This window comes from Hetaerina americana, unplaced genomic scaffold (genome assembly GCF_022747635.1).
Source record: "Hetaerina americana unplaced genomic scaffold, ioHetAmer1.1.p SCAF_3, whole genome shotgun sequence".
Lineage (NCBI taxonomy): Eukaryota > Metazoa > Arthropoda > Insecta > Odonata > Calopterygidae > Hetaerina > Hetaerina americana.
The window spans coordinates 59,904,453-59,928,332 of NW_027286874.1; the positions used below are offsets into that span (position 1 = coordinate 59,904,453).

Below are 23,880 nucleotides of genomic sequence, written 5' to 3' on the forward strand. Positions count from 1 at the left end.
CTGGGCTTTAAAAATCCATTGGTAATAACAATTCTCCCCGTTTATTAATTACTACTAGATTTGAAGATCTCTTAAATCCTTACTATGTTTTTGACTTCCATTTCACTCTCCGCTCTTATTCCCTTCGCTTCTCCTCGCTCTTGAATTGGTCTCCTCCCCGTGGGATATCACCCGAAACTGCAGTCCCTCATCACATCTTATGTAATTTTGGCTCAAATTTATTATTTAAAGAATATTTCCATGGAGATAAAAAAAATTCTCTTCACTCAGCTATCGTCATTCGTGAACTAGAACTCCGAACTTACAATATTTTTGCACTAGCGAGCAAATGCAAAATATGTAGCTTTATTACAGCATCAAAAGTTAAAACAGTTTAATGAGTAAGAAATTATTTGTAATTTTCTTATTTAAATTATCTGAAAGCTAATTTGTAGTGGCGTCACCCCAATGAAAAACGACAAATGGCGGTGGGAGAGCGTCTGAGGGGGAGTCAGTCTTGAAAAAAGCAGCCTACACTTAATCGTATTTTGATCTCGTCAAATTGGATCTGGAGTAAGGTGATTACCAAGATTGATGTCCCTCTGAAAAAGATTACGATTACCGGCGACATAGACCCCTTTAAGAAATAGATGTAACCATTTAGCCCCAAATCAATAATAATTGAAGAAAGTGCAACAACATATGAACAACTCCAGAAGAAAGGATTTATTTGATGTCAAACTCTACGATAGTTCGAGAAAGTTTCTTACCTACAAAATATAAAGCTTTGTTTTTCGGATACTTTGAAAATTCTTTGCCTTTAAGTCAAAGACCGCTTTGCATATAGTCTAATCCAGAGTTATATGACGAGGAGACACTCCCACCACTGCACTGATACAAATTTACCTGTATGTATATAGGGTTCAAATATACGCATGAAGGGATCGATAAATCTTCATCATAAAGAACATTTATAATGATCTTAACTATGAACTTAATAACATACTTCACCGAGGCGGAAATCTCAAGAGGCGGTAATCTCTCATTATTTTATTCATCAGAAAATTAGATTATTTGGTAATTAGGTATTTTCAAATGTCACTTCACCTTTGATTGTACTAAATTTATTCTGCATCTGATATCCATTTACTTTTTTCCAGACAATGCAACAAGGGTCATCTGTGAGCTGTACATCCGGAGCTTTGGCTCAATTAGCCCGGTTACGATGGTAAGCACGATACTTTCAGATGTGCATGTGGTAGCAAAATGCAAACTTTTGAGCCAAAATAGTGGAAACTTGAAGAACTTTAATAATTTCATTATAAAAATTTTGAACACTCACCAACTCTTTGGGCTGTGGGCCGGAAGTTACAATGTAAAAGAGTCAATTTTCGATAAAATTAGTGTAAAATTTGAAAATTATGAATATTATAAATAGCCATTAAACTTTTACTATTTCATTGAGAGAAAATAAATGCCACCTCTAGAGAGTGAAAGGCAGGAGTATAATGACAGTTCCTTGAGAATATCTAATGCTGAATATTAAAGTTTCCAAAGCAACATCCTGTGTCTACCAAATGATACAAATAGTTAAGCTTCGTTTTCTACGTGAGACCAATATTGCCCTAAACAATACTATCGCGAATTGATGGTCAATTTTCCACTCTTATTCAGGAACTAAACCCATTAATAACAGAAAGACAACTCTATCGATCATTTATATTGCAATCGGATAACGCCCAAGTTGCATTTCCTCCAGTAAAATTGAAAGGATTAATTCTGAGGAATGGTTAATCGGACGAGAATATGGGCAAACTGCAAAGCCTCGTCGAAAATTGGCTGACGTGACCGCTTCATAACCGATTTTTTTGTCCAGGCGTACCCACAATTCCCATAGTTTATTTTTTGAGCTATTATACTTAAAGATAACTAACAAATACAATGATTATTTTCAAGCAAAATACCACAGGGTAACAAAATAAGAAGGTATTCCAAAATCTTCACCACTGAACGAGGACTACTCATTCATATTAATAACACAAACGACAAGAAAAAAATTAATCATTAAAGCATACGGTCAAAAGCATAAGATTGAAACTACCCTTTTACTTAGATTAAGAAAGAAGTGTAAAATAGCATAGTTTTATTGCGGCTCCTTTAAGCACTGACTTTATCTGTATAACTGCAAGAACCAACAATGCCTCAGTAAAAGTGTATAATCCATGCGAAATTACATGACTGAACTATCCAATATCCATTTTCTCTCGGTGGAAAGAAGGAAAAAAAAGAACTGAGTATTAAAACCTATTAGCAAGCAACTGAAATGGCGTCGTCTCAATTAAGTCAAATTTGGTCTCAAATCATTGTTTTAGAGACAATGAGCTACATTTTGATTGGAGAACCATTAAGACGTTATTCAATTTTCCACCAGGCTTTTGAAAAGCATGCCTAAGCGATGTGATGGTAAATAGTATGAGCCTATGAAAAGTACCAATTCACATCCAGATCAATTCATCCATTTCTGCCAATTGCGTGACTACGAAATGATATCTTACACCAAAATTGAACATACTGATAGGCGAACCCGTATTCTGAAAATTTAATCATAAAGTATTTGAAAATTTGACCTCCCCTCTACGTATCATTGCCATAACTAGTTGTAAATCATAGTAAATGAGATTCAAAAATGTTAATCTTAAGGCTTCAAAAATATTGTTCGTGTGATAAAATAGTGAATACTGAAAGCACATCTATCGGTCAATAAACAAAATGATAATCTTCACTTTAAACATAAGAGTCGTAATCCACATAATAACACCTGGAAGATATGTGGCAGGGGGTGTATGTACAAGAGGTATGCACAGCACACGAGCAGACAAAGTCAGGCACCATGCAAGTACGCCACACAACTACATACGTACACGCATGCGGGCATGTAGGCTGCGGGACCAGCAAAACTACCACTACAAAGTATGGGAGAATGCCAAGAGCAGAGTCTGCTGCAATACATCCTATGTATGTGGTGGTAGAGGTGTTTCTGAATGTGGGCCTAAGCTTACGAAGCATGTGATTTTCCCTCATTCATCTCAGAAAGCGCCAGGTCCTTCCCAAAGCAGAACTGATGACACGGTTTTTAGCTGAATGGAAGTCTCATGTAATAGCTTTGCAAAATATTTCTGTACACTTAAGTCCATTAAGTGTTGGGTGAATCAAAATTCAGGAAAAAAATAGAAGTTTTCTTCATCAACAGATCGTTATGAGATTAGATCTATACACATTCTCTGCGAGAAGTCACAATCACTTATCTGGGATATATATACATACATATATATATATATATATATATATATATATATATATATACATCACTTGAAGAAGACCTCTGAGATGGCCGAAAGCTCGACCAATTTACCGTGTGAGTGTCCTTTTAAATGTTGCTATTCTATTTGTGTTCTATTGTGCCTTCCCATGTTCTTAGGAACTCACTGCATTGAGTCGTCACCTCTTTAGATATTTTAACTAGCAATAACCCTGATACTGTGATGCATATGGGATTTGCGATCATTGGACTATCTTGGCTTAAATGGAAGCAACATCAAGAACTATAATAGAGCCGAATCAAAACTTTAAAAAATCCCTTTATAAATTTTAAATTTTAAGAGTCCGGCTTGGAATCTAAAAACATGGCACTATGATTATTTCATAGCACACATGCATGAAGCGTTAAAAATCATATTTCGTTGTAGGAATAGTACGCCATATAATCCATACATTCATATCAAACGTGAATGGTGGGAGGATGGTCGCGGTAGGAAGGAAAGAATCCATTAGTTGATGAGTTTATACTCAAATTATCCAAATTCTATTAACACTTTCCTCATACACAAAACAATCGGCTCGGCTTACACAGAGGACTTTAAAATAGTGGTATTATTAAACATTGGGGACCGAAAAAGAGAGGAAACAAACTTACGTCGCGAGTAGGAGTGACGGTTGACGCGACGGCTAGGGCGGGCACCAATATCCAACTGCCTCGGATCACGACCAGGAGCCGAAGACTGCCTCACACCGAAAGCGAGCGCATATACTATATGTTTATACCCTCTGGCCATTTGACTGCTCAGGACGTACTCCTTTAAACTGCCGTGTAGTACCTCCAGCCAGCAAAACCACTGTCAACATCCGCCTCATCCAGCCTTGAATCGAGCTCTAATGGACGGGACAGGTCTATACACAGCAAGGTCAAATATGATATTAATGATTCAAATAGGTATTAGATAGAAGTAAAACTGACCCTGAATAAATAAAGAAACATCCCGCACTCAACAACTTAGCCTAAACTAATAGCGAATAACTCAAATATAAAGGAAGGAGAAAATACTCCAATGGATTTAAACCAAAATGTGGAGGAAAGCAGAAAGAAATACTAAGCAAATTACTTCATTAAAAACTCAAAGCATTTTGATCTCACGATAAGAAGTAACAGGATAAACTCCTGTAGAGACTGCATACAGATTTTGTAGCCTAAAGTAACTCCCTTCTTAACGATAAATACAAGTTCACATGGCAAGCACCTGTATGAGTCAGAACGAGAATTTACGATGTTTTGATTTTTGCTTTCGTTCGCTTACCTGACTGCCTGGTCTGACCGCGTGGGTCGTTTCAGTAAGTGAAGCATCGGCATGCTAACTCGAATGCCAGTGTCTCATGTCCCTCCACGCGCATTGGGGCTGTGTTCCGAACGAATTTTCTGAGTTAACTCACCTATACTACAATTGAACTAAGTATTTTCCATGATTTTGTAAGACATCGGCAGGACTCGTTTCACTTCACTTTAGCAAAAGCAAGACACCGGCACTATAGTGTAGCATAATCGGAAAAATCCAATAATTATACCATTGTAGTGAAAAATATCGTGTAATTGTGCAATTACTTGCACTATTGGAAAAGTTCCGTTTCGCTATCGATGAGAAATATTTACAAAAAACCACACTTTGCTCTTTTTTTGTGAGTTCTCATTTTCTGACTCACCAGATCGACATGATTTCCCCTCCGAAAAACAAGAACACAATTACTAGTGTTACCCTAACATACGGCCGATAAGAGTGCGAAAGGAACTCATTTAGGCAGCACCTGTTTAAATATGAATGTTAATTGAAAAATTAAACAATTGCCACAGTTGGCTATCCCTGAGCACTTCGGAAACAAGACGGTGAGAGCGTGGAGTCATTCCACCTCCGCGTGTAGTTCGAGGAAATTGACCCCAAACCAAAGAAGACATCAAAGACATCCTTTAGAATGCCCACACTAACCCCCCCCCCACCTCTCTTCCTCGCTCATTCCCGCAATTCCTTCTCTTCCTTCTTTCCCTCTCTCGACCACCTCGCCCATCTTACCCTGTGCAGCCATGAACACTATCCTGGCACGCTCCCCAGTTATGTATATATCTGCATATATAACACGAGACAAGGAGACAGCTCGACAGATGGCCCTTCTTAGGTGGGTACCATCATCCTCCCCAGGATATTCTCACTGAAAATCTTTTGCCGCGGGCGGCCCCCAGAGGCTGAGATTCCCGCTGGATGCATCTCCAGGACGGGGTAGCTTCCCTTTACCCCAGCGAGGAGACTTAACTCCTTTAAAAAATATGGCAGGAATCAAAAGGCGGGTGGTAAAAAAAACCTGACTGATGTGGCGAGGAGTACGTGAGAGAAGGTGAAGATTTTTCAAATAATATTCTCGCCTCCAAGGGCGTTGGAGGCTTAAGTGGAGAAAAGTTGAAAAATGAAATTGATGTCGTGGCTTTTGAGTTGCCCTAGAAAGTTATTCATAAAAACCCTTGAATTTATTTTACAGTGTGAAACTCAGAAAATAAAGGAAGGGACTCGGAGAGAAATCACAACTTTAAATCCCAAGTTTGGATTTTTTTAGACTTTCTCATAGCAACAAGACAGAGATTGTCTAAATATGCACGATTAAATGCTCAGTACCTCAATGTTTTTCACAATATTATGTTCCCTGGCCATAAAATATTTTAAATGCGCAACACAATTTTTTGGGCGATTTTCACAGAGAATTTTTTTTTTAAGTTAGAATTTTTATTCCTTTATTTTTGTCTCCCTTCTATCATTGGGCATTCTTCATTCCACGTGAACTGTAATTACACCAAATACTGTTGCCTGAGTGAAAGAGAAAACCTCTTACTAGATTGTTCAATTATGAAGGTACCGTGTAAAAATTCAAAATTCATTTTCTACCACATAGAAGCGATGGTAAAAGTTCTACTGCCAAATGCATGCTTGATCCATCCATCGATTTTTTCCCTAAGGGACTGTTCCCTTTAAAATGAAAATTTCCGGACATCAGAAATATCGGAAGTGAGTTTGATTTTTATTTTCTTTCCCAATAAAAAATTCACCGCATATCTTGGTTTTTGTAGTTTTATCACTTAAAAAGAATTCTAATTTTATGCTTAAAGAATCGCCTTGTAATCGTCATAAATGAAAACATACACAATCTTCAAAATCACATTCTTATAGTCTGTCTGGAAGAATACTTAGCATTTACTTGATCATATATCACTTAAATAAAATATAAAATAAATCACTTAAATAAAATAAAAAAAAAATCACTTATATAAAATATATCACTTAAATTATCCTATTTATCACTCCACCTCATGCTGCCACTTACACGCAACTTGTCAAGTTATTCTCGCGCAAAATGAAGAGTATTGAGCGATGCTTTGCCCCGACTTCGCAGCAACTGCTTTCAATTAGCAGCCAGCTCTTCTTGAACTAGTAATCTATCATATTATCACTTGAACAATCTTATTTTAAGAGCAGAATTACAAATTTAGCATTTCTTTTATTTCTCAAAGTGCTGAATATCTATTCCGATATAAAATATGCTCATTATTATTATGATTGTTATTTGATCGTCTACCATGCAGGTAGGCTTCAAATGGGCACATTAGTTAGGAAGTTACAGGGTGAACGCCTAAGGCATTAGAGGACCGAAATGGTGAAGTTCATAGTTACAAAGTAAAGAAACGTCTTCCTGAAAGATAAAAACACATGAAGAGCACGTGCATGGGTTTAAATGTGAATCTATGTAGCTGAAGGTACTTGATTTTTGCTTTCGTTCTGTAACCTAATCTCGTCGTGTTTCTTCAGGAAGTGACTCGTGCACATAACAGTCTTAATGTCAGTGACTCGCGCCCCTCTACGCGATCATTTAATACCTATTATTTATAAAAGATTTATAACATTTGACAAAAATTTCAGAATCTATGGCAATACCTCGTTTTAACACAAATTCGAAAAAAAAGGAATATATTCAGTTTGAACGGTTAAGACGGCTTCATGTATTTCATTAATCTTTTTCCAGATTCACAAACCCACAAATCTTCGTGATACGAATATAGCATGTTTTTGAATCATACATCACAAAGCCGCATGTGTGTACACTTGAATCTCGGTTTTTCTGCTTCGCCATTCACTCCGCTGAACGTTACAGCTGATAGCATATGTAAACATAACCTTTTTTCACATTATGTGGAGCGGCCGCAACAAGCGAAGTGATATCATACGCTTGGGGGCATAATAGTCCACCGAAACCTTATGTAAACAGAGGAATTTCAAGCCATATTTGTATTTAAAATGGGAATGTAGATATTTTTAATGTATTCTTGTGTACATTTATCGACTGTTTCATAAGAAAATCTATTAAAATTTTATAATTATTTTTAGGCTTCCAGGTTTCCATTGAGGCCTTCCTAAAACTTTATAAAAGTAGTTTTTGCAAATTGTTTTTTTTCAGCAAATAAATTCTTCGGAAATTTATTTTAAATGATATGTATGTATAGTAAGCAACGACTCGTGCGTGCTTCTTTAATAGCTATCGCGTGCACGCAGCAGAACGCGGCTTAAAGCAACCATTATCCTTCATTTTAAAAATCCAAAAGGCCGTATTTTATTTTCCATTGTGATATATTGATTGTTTAACGATGGTCTTCCCTTGCAGCAAAATTCATCAACAGTAATATGATTCGAAATTTTTATCGACTCACGCATTCCCATATAATTAGTAATTCTACTTCCATCAGCTCCTAGATAATTGATATGGTTATCACCGGCATACAGCCTTAATTAGATGTTTCTTTTCCTTTTTTCCATCAATAACCACACATTATGGATGATGGTGATAAGGTTAAAATAGTACCTCACGTAATTTGAACTTCATTAATTAGGTCAAAAAAGATTCGACGAATTTGGACGCAATTACTTGATAATTGGCAAAAAGCATCAATCCACTTCGGTTTCGAATTTAATGAGTAATATTCTTTTAATATTCGAGTCGATCACTGCACTAGTGGAACTTTGATAACTCATGAAATCAAACAACAACCTGAAATTAAACTAAACTTTTCTGTAGGAGAATGAGAATTATACTCAGATTAGACATTTTTACGACGATCCAAGAAGCTTAAATCGAAATGAAACGAAATATTAACTCAAGTACGTCAACCAACTCATAAAGAACGTGATATTTTTTGTAATATAAGAAAAATTTGTGGCAAGAAAGTTTAAAAATTCTCTGTTGTATTAATATCGCAAATTGCAAATGAATTCGTGACTCTTCCCTTGCCCATTTTTAAGGTTCTATGCTAGAAGATTTGTCTACTGGTAAAAACCCTAGACTGAACATCGGGATACAGTTCATAAAAATCGCAAGTGTGTGAGATTTAACTGCCCAATATTATGTGCCATGGTTCTATGCCTTTAATGGTGAAATGGATGCGATGTGAATTGGATACTAAATAAAAATGATGAAAATAAAGAGCGTGAGTCTTCAGTGAGTGAGAGAATAGAAACTAATAAGTGTAACTCGACCGACATAAAGAAGAGGAATATTTTGAGAGAATATTTTGACTCAGTACATTTTATACGATGGCTGTCATGGAAGGGACCAATACGGCGCTCATTAAATAGAAGAAAAAATAGAAAAATCTAAAAGAAAAGTTGGGAAGGGATCGTGAGAAAAAAGTATGGTAGATTTCAAAGGCAGATATTTCTATAGAATAAAGTGGATGCGAAAGAATAGGATAGTTCGTAAAGTCACAATATAAAAAATAGTATTGCCTTTCCAGGAAGAGGAAGATCTCAAAAATTTGTTATTAATCTCCCCACCTTTATCTCAAGTCACCATTAATTCACCAAGCCTCTGATCTCAGAAGGATTGAATGTCTTTATTGCGAGTGAAATTGAAACCGACGAGTTCCCTTTTCCATTTCATCTATTTTGACTAAATCCCAAAGGAGAAAAATACAATGGGGAAATACACATTTAGCGCTAAGCTCCTCAAATTCAATGAGTAATTAAATTTTTTGGTGCCTCGACGACCGAGTTATTTGCAAAATTCTAGCCCTATGAGAAGCAATGAGAGTACGCAGTTACTAATTTAAAACATTAAAAATTAGTTAAATGTTACCTTACTAAGGTGTCCTAAATTTACGCCAAAAAATATCGTAAATGAATCTAATATTCTTTAAAATAAAACTCTCAAAATATAAAATTATATTAAATTATATTTAAACTAATTCTTGAGCTACATATAGAACACAGTGAAAATATTTTATGCATACCATCTAAATGATTGCGTGTATAAAATTATAATGAACTATTACGATTTTTAAACAAAGGTTACCAATTTATCGGATAAAAAGATGTTTTTAAAGTTTTTAAAGATGACGAAGATATACGAGTTTTCGTCTCAGAAGGAAATAATTTGATTTTAAACCACCATGGTCTAAGAATACGAGTTTGGGCGGGTTCAATTCATTAATAGTATGATTTTATGTATGTTCTAATAACGTGAATTGTTATTTCACGACGATTTTAAAATGATGACCTTCTGCTTTCTTTTCCATTGGTTGAGTTACTGGTATGCGCTATCCTCCGCTGTTGACGTAACCGAAAACCTACGCGTGTACAATTGCAATCACAACTAAAGAAGTCAATCGATGTACATAATATTGAGTTTAAGAGTCAATATGGCGCAATAACGCTAGATGTGTTGTGATCAAAGTTAGTTTATATAGGGCATGATGCAATACCATAATTATTTTAGGATAGGATGATCTATTTATCCTGAAATTGTGTTTGTGAAAATGATTCTTTAATGCCAAAAGAAATATTCTATCACTCTATTCTGTCAAGGGCGTAATTTTCCGTACTTCATGGTACCAAAGTTAACCCTAAATTAATATGCAACAATTTCAGAGCGTAAAAATCATTCGCCTTGACTGGGACTCGAACCCAGATCCCTCAATATCCGGTCGAGTGCTTTAGCCACTTAAGCTACCGAGGCGTCCTCTTAAACTCTGAAATTTTGGGGCTTTTAAAGGAACTAGATGTTATGACGAAATACCGTACATACAATGTCACATGCATTCGTAGTCGTGCGCGAGGCGCCACTGTCCACGAGGTTAAAGCCAACTTTAAACACTTATGGTGTTTTCCCTTTGACAAATTCCAAAGAAACTGCGGGAGATGCCGTTCTTAAACTCTGAAATTTTGGGGCTTTTAAAGGAACTAGATGTTACGTCGGCATCTCCCGCAGTTTCTTTGGAATTTGCCTAAATTAATACATTAAAATTTTGTTTTTTTCGCCTCATCTTAATTTTCGTGTCGCCATTTGATGCATAAAGCAGTTTATAACTTAAATAAGTATATGTTATTTAATTTTATCATGGATCTACGGAAATAATCCACGCGAAACATGATTAAACTTAAATGAAATCCGACATGCGATACAATGAAATGATTTGCTTTTAAACGATCGAGAAAATTGTTGCGCATTTATCCCCGATCAAAAATGGACAAATCCTCGTTTAAGACTAAAAAAGAATCTTGGCAGCGTTTACTGTCACGATTACACTGAATATCACTACCATAAGTAATTTAGGTCCACAGAACCTGGAAGAGGACTACATCTTATTGAATCAACTAGGTAAACGGCTCTTCTTCATAGTTATAGGAAGACGGAAGGGTGAAATATTGGGCGCCAACAACAGCATCAGAAGGGTCGTAGAGGAGGGAAGGAGGGCACCTGAATGAAATCCCGGATAGGGTGCCAAGGGAAGAGTGGATTTCGTCCTACATCCGGCAGGTCACAACGGCCCAAGACTTGAAATGAAGCAAAATTGCTGCCCCTGGCCATGAGCCACTTGGGGGGTAGCATATCCACCTTTCACCCGTCGCCGGCCAAGTGCTATAAAAGAGTTACGGATATACGGAAAAATAAGTGACTCGTTTTAACTTAAGTGGTGTTGTCTTCCACTTTCCTGCGCCAAGATTATATAACTCAGACTTTCTTAATCTCTGGCGGACCGAGGAGGATCCATTCATTTAACAACAAAACTTAAGGTTACCATGCAAATTATATTCGCAGTGTCCGGAATTTATTTGTTCGCGTATTTTACATTCATAGAGAAAAAGAACAAATTTATTCTCTACAATTTTATTGGACCCGATCAAGACGTGTTTCACTGCAATATAGTATATTTTTACTGTAAAGTTAAAGCAAATATAAAGCTAAAGCAAATATAAAGCTAAAGCAAATATATTGTTATGATTTATTTGCCATCCTTAAGTACTACACATACCAAAGCATAAGTTTCTATCTTCATTCGCATAACTGTTATTACTGCAGAGTGCATAATAAAATTTTCGCCAATTTTTCATTTATCATCAATAATTCCATAATTAACTAGCGTTATTTACTGTCACACCATGGTTTTAAGGTTACTTTCGCGCCGTTCTATACGGCTGGACGACGGTTTTTCTGGTAGTATTGTCGGTATTGTCGAGTCTGATGTGGCCAGTGTGTCCTTCGAACTTGGGTATATATAGAAACCGCCGTCTCGAAAAATGGAATAATGCAGGAATTACCTGAAATCTCTGATGTTGCCTGTTCGTCATCATGGAATCTTTTGTTACTATACCGACAAATGTGCAATAATGTCAATAAAAAAAATAAATATTTTTATTGAGCTAAAAACTTATCTGCAACCATTTATTTGTAGAAGTTTTGGTAAAAATGAACTTCCAATAAATATAGAACCCGCAAAAAACTTTTTAGGTCTAACTTCAACAGAGGTTTGAGTACTAAATGTCTACTTACGCGACTTCCACCGCGACTGCAATAATAGTCCCATGTTCACAGAAAGAAGACATATAAAGCGCATGAAAAAATTGAATAAGCTTGCTCTGGATGTTTCACTGAGAAGTATGACTTCGTAGGATTTAACCTTGGCAAAACAAAAATTAATAGCAAGAAGAAACCGGCAAGCCTTTAAAAAAAACAGTTGCTATCGGTACTAAGTTTTTAGTATGGGGAGCTCTCATTTCGAGAGCGCAGAAAACTTTGAAATCTCATAAGGAGAAGGAATGAATTAAAACTACTCTTTGAAATTATTTTTTGTAGTAAACACAAAACTGAGAAACAATACCCGTCCATGGTGAAGCCACGACCTCATTTCGAGTCCAACATAACTCCATTGCATTTAAACCTTAGTAGAGCCTTGTTTAAATTTATCGACCCTCCATTTCACCGCGTGAGGCCTCACATAATATGCCCGCTAAGGTCTCCACTCCCGACTTCTTTTGCAGGATACCCACCTCCGGGTAAAAAGATTACGGAGGATCTTCCCGTCAAACAGTAATTACGAACCCCGCATGTGGAAGATGAAAGAGCGCAGCGCGGAAAAGAAGCATTATTTCCTCTTCCGTGCGTAGTCCTCCATTTTCTTCGGAGTGAAAAAGCGATGTACCCCGACGGTGCCATCAGCAACCTACGGCATAACTTCTAGCTTGGCGATCAGAATTGGAATTGCAAAGGCAGAATTCGCAATTAAACAGCCTACGCACTCTCCCACATCTTCAGCATCAGAAAACCATCCGCCCGCCCACCTCCAATCAGCAGAGACAATTTTTTGGTCCAGCGATTTTATTCAGAGCACATTTATATATTTAATGAAGGTGCCAAAACAGGAATTGTCAAAAGCAGGTGAGGTCAACGTTGATGGGCTAACTAGTAACCAATCTATGAGCCTCGTTCCCCCAAAATTTATTTTCCGTTTCAATTGAGTTATATCAGGTGTGATGGGGTGGAACAGGAACATATTACATGGTTAAAAACGTAATTTTCCATTCGAAGATATGATTAATTCCGGTATTTAATCAGATAAAATGCCATAGCATTCTATTTGATTCGCTTATTGTCTAAAACTTCCTTTGGCTATCCCATGCCTAGCAGACTCCGGAACATTGATCGTAGATCCGATTCGGGAAATATTCGACTGATTTGCCGTTCCTTCAACTCCACTACCCTTCTTCGGCGACCACTCACTCCAGAATAGTTCTAGGAAGTCGAAAGAACCGAGTTACACCAGGATAGACATATCCCATTGTTCATCAAGGGCAAAGTATCCCATGCAAAAATGGCGTTTATAATGAAGAGACTATTTCCGCACCCGAAATAATCGATTCATGGAAAATGTGAGTCAAGGAAACCATGAACGAAAACTTTTGCATGGTGTGTGAAATGATGTTAATTAAAACTATGGAAAACTTCAGTGGACAAAATTAGAAATTAGGATACAGGTAAACAGATGAACTTGGTACACACTGTGAAAAGAAATTCATATGGATCGCCCAAGCCTCTATGCGTAAAGTATTCCTATTGATCAAAATGTATGTAAGGAAAAATTGAAATTTAAGCGTCTAAAGGAAGATCATGGGACAAAAAAAAATGAAAATTAAAACTATGGAAGAATCAAATGGGCTTTGAGTTTCCATAGGATCGTTACCTGTTGAAACACAGTCTTTTTTCGTTTACAATGGATTTCCATAAAGTATCGGCCTCATCTATCTCTCAAAATGAAAATTAAGTTGGAGGTTTGAAACAGGGGCCTATAGGTGGTAAAGAAACGAACATGAAATGGGAAAGAATGGAGGGTTACCACTGGAAGATAATATGGAAAAATGATAAATTGCTAATAAAAGTTTTCGGGTGTAAAAATGAATGGTGACTAATTGTGACTCTCAACTGAGGCTAAGTTAATTGAGGACAGATGCACAGTCCTTTGTATACCGAGGCGGAAGAAACATACGAACGCTTTTATTAGATCAGATATTGGCGAATCGCCAAGAACTGAAGCAAATTCAAAGGAAATTATCTAAGTCGTTCACTACTGCGCGAACGGCGCGAGTGCCATTTCAAAAATTCCATAATGCGAAAAAGCACTCACGTATGAGAAGAGATTCTTAAATTTACGAAATAAATCCTTTCACAACGACGAATAAAACCATGATGATGGTCATCATTGTGAGCATATGAGAAATATTTTGGGGGGATTTTAAAATTTGTAAATAATATAGCATTTAAATTTTGAATAGAGAAACTCGTACGTTATTAAATAACTTCATCTCACACCAGTTTATCAATTTAACAACGGATTCAATGACATTTATTTTATTCACGGCGTAGAAAAGTATTTCGGAAAGGTAAGTTATCAATAAGAGGCCAGTGAGAAAATTCTGTGCCCTTAGAACTTTTGAATTTTACAGAACACAGAAATTAAAGCTTTTCCTATACGTTAATTTGCAAGGCCTGGTTGAAACCTCATGTTTTTATTGAAACGAAATTCATGGATTGACTCGAGGAAGACTTCTCCTAGTCTGGAAATGCTACATATGTACAATGGATTAATCACATGCATGACTTTTCAATCTGTATCTTTAGATGGTTCCTCCTCTTTGTTCTTCTGAAATCAAAACTGTTGGTGGACGGATTATCTAAACATTCCTTCGATTCTTCGGCTGTTTATTAGGGGTTGTTAAAATTTTGGATGTAGGTAACATTAAACTTAATATTTGGTGCTCTTCAAATTCTTCGATCCTCGTTTTCTTCGGTTAAACAAACATTACACTCTTTTCCAAGTGCGCCGGCAAATTCTGCTTCCGTAGCAGTCTTTGATTGATCCCAAAAAGGTTTGCTCTTTGGCTTTACCTCCGAGTGCCTTGATAATATTGCCGTTGATTCCATCGGCTGCAGGCGACTGGTGCATCTTTAAGGTTTTCATTGCTCCGTAGAATTCGAGTTTTCTTATTTACGTTCCCTTTCCGTCTTCATCCATCTTCTCTTATCTTTCATTAGAGTATCTTCCAGGAGTTCCGGTCCCTAATAGAGTAGTTCGATGTACTGCTTCCATTTTTTTCCTATGCTGTCCTCTTCTCTTAGTTTCTCTCTCTTATGACTCTTTGATAGTTTGCATGGTGTTTCGAGATTCCCATCTTATTATTGTTGTTGATTCTTTTCAGAACCTCTAAAACCTTGGACTTTTTTATTTTGGTATAACTTTGTTTGCTAATTACTTGTGTAGGACTTTCCCATCTTAGATTCTAGAGCTACTATCTTTACTTATTTCTTCATCAAGCTCTTTTATATGCTTGATTACATATAATCGCTGGGGTAAGTTTTCTTGTTTGCGAGTTACTACATGTAAACTCCTCTGATTGCGTTCTTCAAAACGTCGTTCTTTTTCCTAGGCTCTTTTCTCTAGCGATCTACAATTTTTCATAGATTTAAGTTTCTTGATGAATAACTGATATCAGCACTATTCCACTGGATAATTATTCATTATTTTCGATTTCCACCATATCACGCCTGAAACTACGCATTTTTTTAAATCTCTGCTTCAATTCTTCTTTCCTCTTTAAAAATCTATCCTTCCGCAAACCGTCCAACTGGCCTATCCTCCTCTTGCCACTACCTCCATCTCCTAACGTTTCCCACTTTATCACAGTCTTCTATATACCATCGCCGATCTAAATACTCTTCATCCAATATTCCTGACTTCTTTGGGCTTCTTCCAACAGCGCTTTCTTCTACTCTCAAGCATGTATTGTTTTTCTTTTCTGTACAATTTTCCTTTTCCACTCTTCTTCAAGCCCACATTTCTAAGGCCTCCAACCTACGCTTATTACTATATTTCAAAAACCATGTTTCCGCACCAACGAAAACCACGCTTCATATCACACTTTAATGAGTATTTCTTAACATCCTTACGAAACACCCCTGTTATCAATACCCTATTCTATGCAAATCCCAACTCTTCTTCTGTCGCTATTATTTTGACAATTTACACCATACGATATACACTTCTAAAATAGGGAAATATTTTCTCCTGCTATAGTTTATGGCATTCTATTTTAAATTTTGAATTAGCATTACTCTTAATCAAAAATCTTCAGGCGTTTTTTGCTTACATCAATTCTCGGCCCATACTTATAGCACAGAGTTATTTATATGTACAGTATTGATGGCAACCCCTGAGATACTTACAGGTTGCAGATAAGTCTCCTATCCCTTTAATATACTCCTAACTTCAAGACTACATTCATTATTATTTCCAATTTACTCTATCGAACGTCATCTCGAAATCTAAAAAAAGTATACATGCCAATTTTGCTGATACTCATTTCTTATAGTAATGACATTACTGCCATGGCATTATGTGAACCCCTCCCCTTCGCAAACACAAACTGATCATCCCTCAAGTAATCATTAGACCAACTCTCCATCATTTCATTGATGATCCTTAGTTTCACTTTTGCTGTCTGAGGATATACATTATACTTATTGTTCCCTAGTCCTGTTGGGTTTTCCTTTTTTGAAATAGGAACTGACGCTGATACAACGAAATCTTCCTACGAAATTCCTCCTTCATACGAATTATCCCATAACATCGGTCCTTTCTGGTTTTCCTCGACCCTTAAATAGTTCTGCAGGAATCTTTTCTATCCCTGAGGCCTTATTTGATTATAGCTCTCTTATTTTCTTTTCTAAATTGCAGTCAAGTATGCCTGGTCATAAGCTTTCCGCATTTATGACATATTCACTTTCTACATCTAAACTAGCTAGCTTAATATCTAGATCATATAGATTCTTAATGCATTATTTCCATTTCCCTCGAATCTTTCATGGTTCAATCAGTTATTTTCCTGCCATTTCCTTAACAGTGTGCATGGATTTTCCCTCATTACTACCCGCTATATCTTTCGTCTTTCTGTCCATTCCGCCGTTACTCTGTAAACTCGCTACGCCCTCGTATTCCGTCCTCCACCACGCTTCCCAGTCATTCCTTGCTCTATACCGTAGTACCGTACTTCATTCCCATCTCTCCTTTCACTAATCACTACATTCCAATCCCCTTTAACTATTGAATGTTTTCTTCGTGAGAACTCTATTAATTATTCTCTTTTCTAATTATTCTCACCTGCCGTATGTTTACTTCGCTTCTTCCAACTTTTTTGTCTAAAACTACAGCCACCCTCGCTGCTTTCCTTTCTCTCCAAAAAATATATTAGACTATAATTAGCGGCACAATAGTCCCTACTGTCTTTATATCTAACATCGCGCAGTCCTAAAATACCTGTATTTCCTCTCTCCATCTTCCGCCTAATACTTTCTAATATCCCTGTCACCAATATGGCTTTAATAGTAAATGTCCCTATTCTAACTGGTTCGGTCCTCTTCTGTTCATTCTTTTTTTCGGTCCTCTTCTTTGCCGCTGCAGCCTTTTCCGCTTTGCAAGGATTTCGTAGGATGACGGCCGCGGGAGAAACAAAAAACCTAGATTAAATTGTGAAACTCCCAATTAGGTGAGCACTGGATCAAGGATGCAATAGCTAAAGGGACAAACCCGTAGTAAAAACTTCCACCACAACTATTAGGTCAGCATTCGAACTATTGATGCCAACATCTTTGTGTTCTGGAAGACAGCGTTCGTCGGGATTCGCATTTTTTTTAAATGGGCTGCACTTTCAACAATCGCATGCTTTCCAGTTCAGACAAATGCTCTCTCCGCCTCTCTCTACCTCGTTTTCTAGCCTCAACCATCACTTGTTTCACTGTTCTTTCCCCAAAGCCTCTCTACTACATCCCATCCATCCCATCCCATCTCTCTCTTCCGAGTTGAAAGAAAAGAAGACGCAACAAAAGGTTCAGGCCCTCGGTCCCGAAGGAATTTTGAGTGAATTCAATGGGCTTTTAAATTCCAATAGCATTTAAATAAAATTCCAAGCGAAAATATTTCGAAAGAATTTATTTCCAGAGGAAAATGCGTATGTTGTCAGTGGATTTATTGTAAAAGTATGTCAAATAACAGTGAATACCTGGGACGGAATAAACAGTTGAATGTATTTCACGCTGTACCAAACAGCATTCTCTGGGATTCATAAAACGTGACGGCTGCTTTAATTAAAGCAAGACGTTAGTATGAGCGTAAAATATAAGACATCAAGGAGTTTTAATGAATTTCCTTTAGTCTATGCAGCTTTTATCTCTGAAAATAGTGCTATTTACTGCGAATTTCGTCGCAACTTTATGTCATAAAAGGGTTTACCGGTAGTTCGTCGACCATTCACTTCAAATACAATATAATATTCAAAAGGATAGAGGAACTTCCAAACTTTAAGGTGAAAATACCTATGACAGCCATTACATCTAGAGGAACGTCAACATTAACCAATCACATTTCACATGGCTACCAAAAAGAGCAATCGTGTGGGCTACGTGGTTATTCATCATTAATTAAAGTACATGCATGATAAATGGTTGAAAATTAGTACGGATCGAAAATTTTTCACTGTTCATATAGCGTCAATTATTGCAACGTGAATCAACTTGAAGAAAAATATTTTCCACGCGCTAAAGATATCAATTGATGAAACACGTATCAAATTTAATGCAGAGCTGACGAATCCAGATAAAAAATACGAGGGTCATCCGGAAAGTAGTACCCGTTCGTGAATTAAAGACACAAAAGTAAATATTAACAAACATAAAAAATTTTATTTGAAAGAGGATACTTTAAACTACTTCTCAACATAATCTCCAAGCAAATTAAGGCATTTGTCATAACGTGTGACAAGTTTCTGTATTCCTGCTGCATGCTTTCTTCGCCGCCAGCTCATTGAGATACGCGAGGGACCCATCTTGCACAAATTTTTGCATAATGCAGATGGTTTTTAACAATTTCATGAACAATTGTTCGAGAAACATTGGGAAAATGCTCACAGATGTCATCAATTGTGACGCGCCGATCGTTCCTCACGAATTCGTCAACTGAGCTCACCAGTTGGTCTGTAATGACAGACGGTCTCCCCGAACGCTCATCGTCGTGTGTGTTCCCCCTCCCCATGTTGAAGTTGCGACACCACCGCCGAACAGACGACTCGTCCATTACATTGTCTCCATACACCTCCTTTAATTGGCGATGAATATCACATGGGCGAACGTTTCTTGCATTGAGGAATTTAATCACTGCCCTCACTTCACAACTGGCGGCGTTCTCAATTTTTTTAAACATTGTAAACAATCACAGAAACAACACGGGCAATGCTAGCGTCACGCAACTTGGCTCAGAGAAGGCAGACAAGCCACTGAAGCTATCTGACCTCGTCCAGCGGCTACTCGCGTCGTCAGCACTTCATGCGGCACGAACGGGTACTACTTTCCGGATGACCCTCGTAGCTGTCACAGAATGCTCAATTGTAGCATATTCGATATAAATGGACGGCTTTACGTTTCATAACGCAAATAAAAGTACACTAAGCCCCAATGACAAGCAAAGAGTTGACCCGTAACTCTTTGGTTTTCGTCAAACAGAATATTTAGCCAACCCAACTTGAAAGGCGAAATGTGTATACGAGCTCAAATCTTTCTTCAAAACTTTCGTAAGAAAAATTTTGTTTTTTTTCTCATTCACAGTTTTTTCTCTGCCTTTAACAAATCAAGGATGGATGACCAACCTGCTCATTAGAACGTCGGAAGGATTAATTAGAATTAATAATGAAATCGTACAGGCAGAGCTTCATCAATTAGGGTTATGTAATTTTATGGAGAGGTTGAGCCAGAAGGAAAAATTATTTGTTCGGAGACCTGTGCACCGGCACTTGGAGGGACCGAACTCAATTCCCGGAATCGGACGGTTCATTAATGCTATCCCCAACCCAGTGTGGATGGCACGTGGAGATCGCTTCGATCGATTCCACCTATTCAATCCTTCGGATGAGGCTTAAAATTTTCGAAATATTGGTATCTCTCATTAAGAGTAACATATAGTCGCCGCCGGGTGGCTTTTCCCTGAACTCCTACCAACATAAACTACTACTACAACAATCCAACTGCTAAATAGATGTGTAAAAGAATTGGAAAGAATGGGCAATAACATTACAATTCGAATATTAACCACTACTATCTGTGTTAATTGCCTCAATGCCAATTTGATGGGTGACGGCCCACTTAGTAGTAATACCCATCTGGCAACATAGTATTAGACATTAACACTTTCCGGTAACCGTGTTTATTTGCATAGTTCCTCCGTCTTCTTTTCGGAATTTCAGGGGAAAAAATGGACATAAATATGAGTTGATCACCAATTCTAGCCTAGCAGCAAAGTCAAAAAACTATTACAATCAGTAGTTGGGTGGCATGTACAATTCACTGTTCTCATTGTGTAACTTGGTAACCTTATATAACTGAGTAATATTCACTAATGAAAATGCTTCAATTTTTTTTTCCAGTAAACTATTTTGGTTTCCTTATCTCGCTCTAGAAACTCAGTTAGTAGTTCTTCCTTTAACGACAAAACGGTACTGGGAACACATTCAAAAAAGAGAAAAAGATGTTCACGAATCTTTTGAAAGACATTTCAATAAAACTGGAAGACTTTTCCACAAAATCATATGCTAGCTAGCTAGGGTAACGCTGAGATAATGACGCACGTCTATAAAGAATCTTTTTTTTTCTTTTGCATTAAACTAGCTGCCTGTCCCCAGCTTGCTTTGAACTCCTGCTCCGTAATCCAGTGTTCACTTGAAATATCTCTCAATCCATTTCAATAATTTCGTGCATTGCTAATCTTGCGATTACGGAGTCCCGCATCATACTATTAAATATATTCAGTACTTTAAAAGAGAACAAAATGAAAGAGACGTAGCCATAGTACAAGTATTCTGTGAATGCTATTCCGGTATCGAAATAAATTTTGCCCCATGCCGAAGTTTAAAATGTCGTTAAGGAATTGAAATATGAAACTAGCGACGCAAATGTTTTATTTTCTTCCCAATGCGGAAAACTCACTATGTTACAGAAGTTCGTAAGAAAAATATACTCGTCTCTTTGGTTAAAATTTTTGTTACAATTTCGGTTCAGATTCCAATACATAATAAATTTCATGGTGAATAAGATAAATCCATTGTCTAAGAACTAATTTTACATAAAATTATTGTATCACAATGTGTCCATTTCAGTATGTTATTTAAGTCTTTTTGCATACTTCCACAGTTATACAGCTATCCATAACATGGCTTAATATCAGGACAGTCATCTTCATAGAAAATTAATTTACAATAAATTACGTGTACACACTCATGTAAGTCATCGAGGCAGGCATCATTTTTATGATGAAAAGGGATTTTGTGGAGGAGTGATAAAACCTAAGAAATTCGTTTGCGTAATTGGTGGATCAAAACTTACTCCAACCAGACGTTTAACACGATCATCGAAGAGCACTCGCTACATTTTTTGTACGTGTCATCTCGAAGAACGAGGGTGGGGTTTAAGGGATTTCTTCCATGGGGTTTGGTAAAAAATCTAGCTCGAGCTATTTATGGCCGCGGTATTTTCTTGGCCAACACCATTCCAATACCCGTCCAATAAGTTAGCCGATGTCGGACTCATATTCCCTCCCACGTCCACCAATTTCATCTAAAACTCGAGGGTAAATGAAAGGGACAGCATGGGGCTCGCAGAGGGAGAGACGCGTGAATTACGAGGACAGAATGGTTCCCGTTCTCCGCGGACGATGACGATGAAAAGCGAGGACGCTCGTGGAAGTCAAAACGCGCCTACTTCATTCGAGTTCTTTACAAAACTAAGAGGGAGTTCCGGGTTGGTAGGCGGGAAGGAGGTTCGGGAGAGAGATAAGGGAGAAAAGCGGTTCGAAGGGGGCAGACAAAGGGGGAGGCGGTGACACAGGAATGTTTTGAAAGAGTAAAGAAGGGCAAGAGCATGAGAAGGGGGAGCGGTCGAGGAGGACGTTATCGGAGTAGTTTCCCGAATTCCTCCCGAGTTACGCCATTTCGGATTAGGGAAAGGCCTTGGATTCGTCATATTGCTCAGAAACTCATGAATTAGTGAGTTAGATGGGGAGGATAGCCAGGGAGTGGCCATATGGGAAATCTGTCGCAGAGGAAGAAAAATTTTGCGATTGTACCAATGGCCATGTTTAAAAACTTTCGTAAGGCGGTGACATCAAGGTAAGATCGCCAATCCAGTGAAAAGAACGTCAAGTTTTGTTATGACTCACCACTGTAGAATTTTTATCTTTAAAAATCTTGATTCCGTTCCAGAGTGACAAGAAAAATATAAAGAAAAAAGGTATTAAATGTACAGGTAATCCAAGAAGATTTAGGGGCCTTATAACACTTCTCTGTGTGAATCCTGAAATTTCGTTAGCCTTTAATGAACTAAACGTATCGAAGACAACTTTTTGTTTGCGGTTGGTTGATAGGTTCTTAATTCAGTTGGTAACTTTCTCGTTAATACCATTGTTTTCTAGTTTATGCTTTAATTTCTCGCGAGGGACATAATCGAATGCTTTCTTGAGATCTAAATATGCAGCATCAACTCGGATAAAGCTTTCCACCTATTTCAGGATATAATGGATAAAAAAATATCCATTTGTGTTTCGCATGGTCTAATTTTCCTAAACTGGTTATGGTTACGGCTGAGTATTGTATGTCCCTACGGTCGATTACAGCCCGAGGTATGTTCCAGAGCAGGGCAGCAAGGGCAAACAAGTTTGGAGTCATCGTAAAATTTCTATTTGTAACTATGGTTACTCTAGTTTTTAAGATGCGAATGATCGCGAAATTTGAAGTTCAGCTGTTCGCATGCACCAAATTCTCGATCCGTTCCTGAATGTTCCTCTTGACACCCTCAGGAATAAAAATCATTACCTTGAATGATTTTAAACACTTTATATCCCAGTCAATATGTGCTTTTTGTGAATAGTGAATGATTCAATCCACTTGTAAATCGTCCGTGCAGAAGCGGCACACTCGTATCTTATCATTCACTAAGTCGCATGGATGATTTCTGTGGAGGACTTCAATGGGGCTGTTGTATATGTTGCTAAAGAGGAAAATATGAATCTCGTATACGAGTGTACCTTGCTGAAATAAGGTGGGTGACTTCTCAAATAGCATCAACCGCGGCCCATTCCAACAAGATATACTTATCAACCTTGAGGAGAAGATTATGGACGCAATTAACTTCAATTTGTGAACATTTCACAAGGTGTCCAAATCAAGTCGATGCAGCTTAAAATCCTTTTGCCACTTTCTCATGATGATCATCACCTAGCAACTCGGAGGAATTGCGCAATGTATGTCAAAATTACACTGAAATATCTGATTAGTTTTTTTGTTTTATTTTGAAAAATGAAACTAAACCATACAAATTCTGCAACTATTACTTCGATAACAACCTCTCAGGATTATTTTTCGAAATCCAACGGAACTGCAACGGTTGACAACGGGCAAACCATGCGACTTTACTTAAAGAACATCGCTAGTCAGGTCGGTTAAGCATCAACAAGTGAACCCAATGGTCTTGGATTATGATTGGACGTACTCGTAGGGCGAGGATGTGATGTCTTCCATTGGATTTGTTGCATAGATTTGATTATACGAAATAGCCCCAACTAATGAAACACTTCAACCACTTAGGAGAAGAGGTAGTTTACCGGATAGGATACTGTATCTT

General features: G+C 37.5%; 1 protein-coding gene across 1 annotated transcript in view; it reads left to right on the forward strand.

Annotated features, from left to right (window-relative positions):
* LOC139690602 (glycine receptor subunit alphaZ1-like) overlaps positions 1–23,880 on the forward strand; it is a 314,341-nt gene that overhangs the window by 274,762 nt on the left and 15,699 nt on the right. Inside the window, exon 4 of the mRNA XM_071588085.1 lies at positions 1,140–1,207. Coding sequence (XP_071444186.1) covers positions 1,140–1,207 — 68 coding nt within the window. The remainder of the gene's footprint in view (positions 1–1,139; positions 1,208–23,880) is intronic.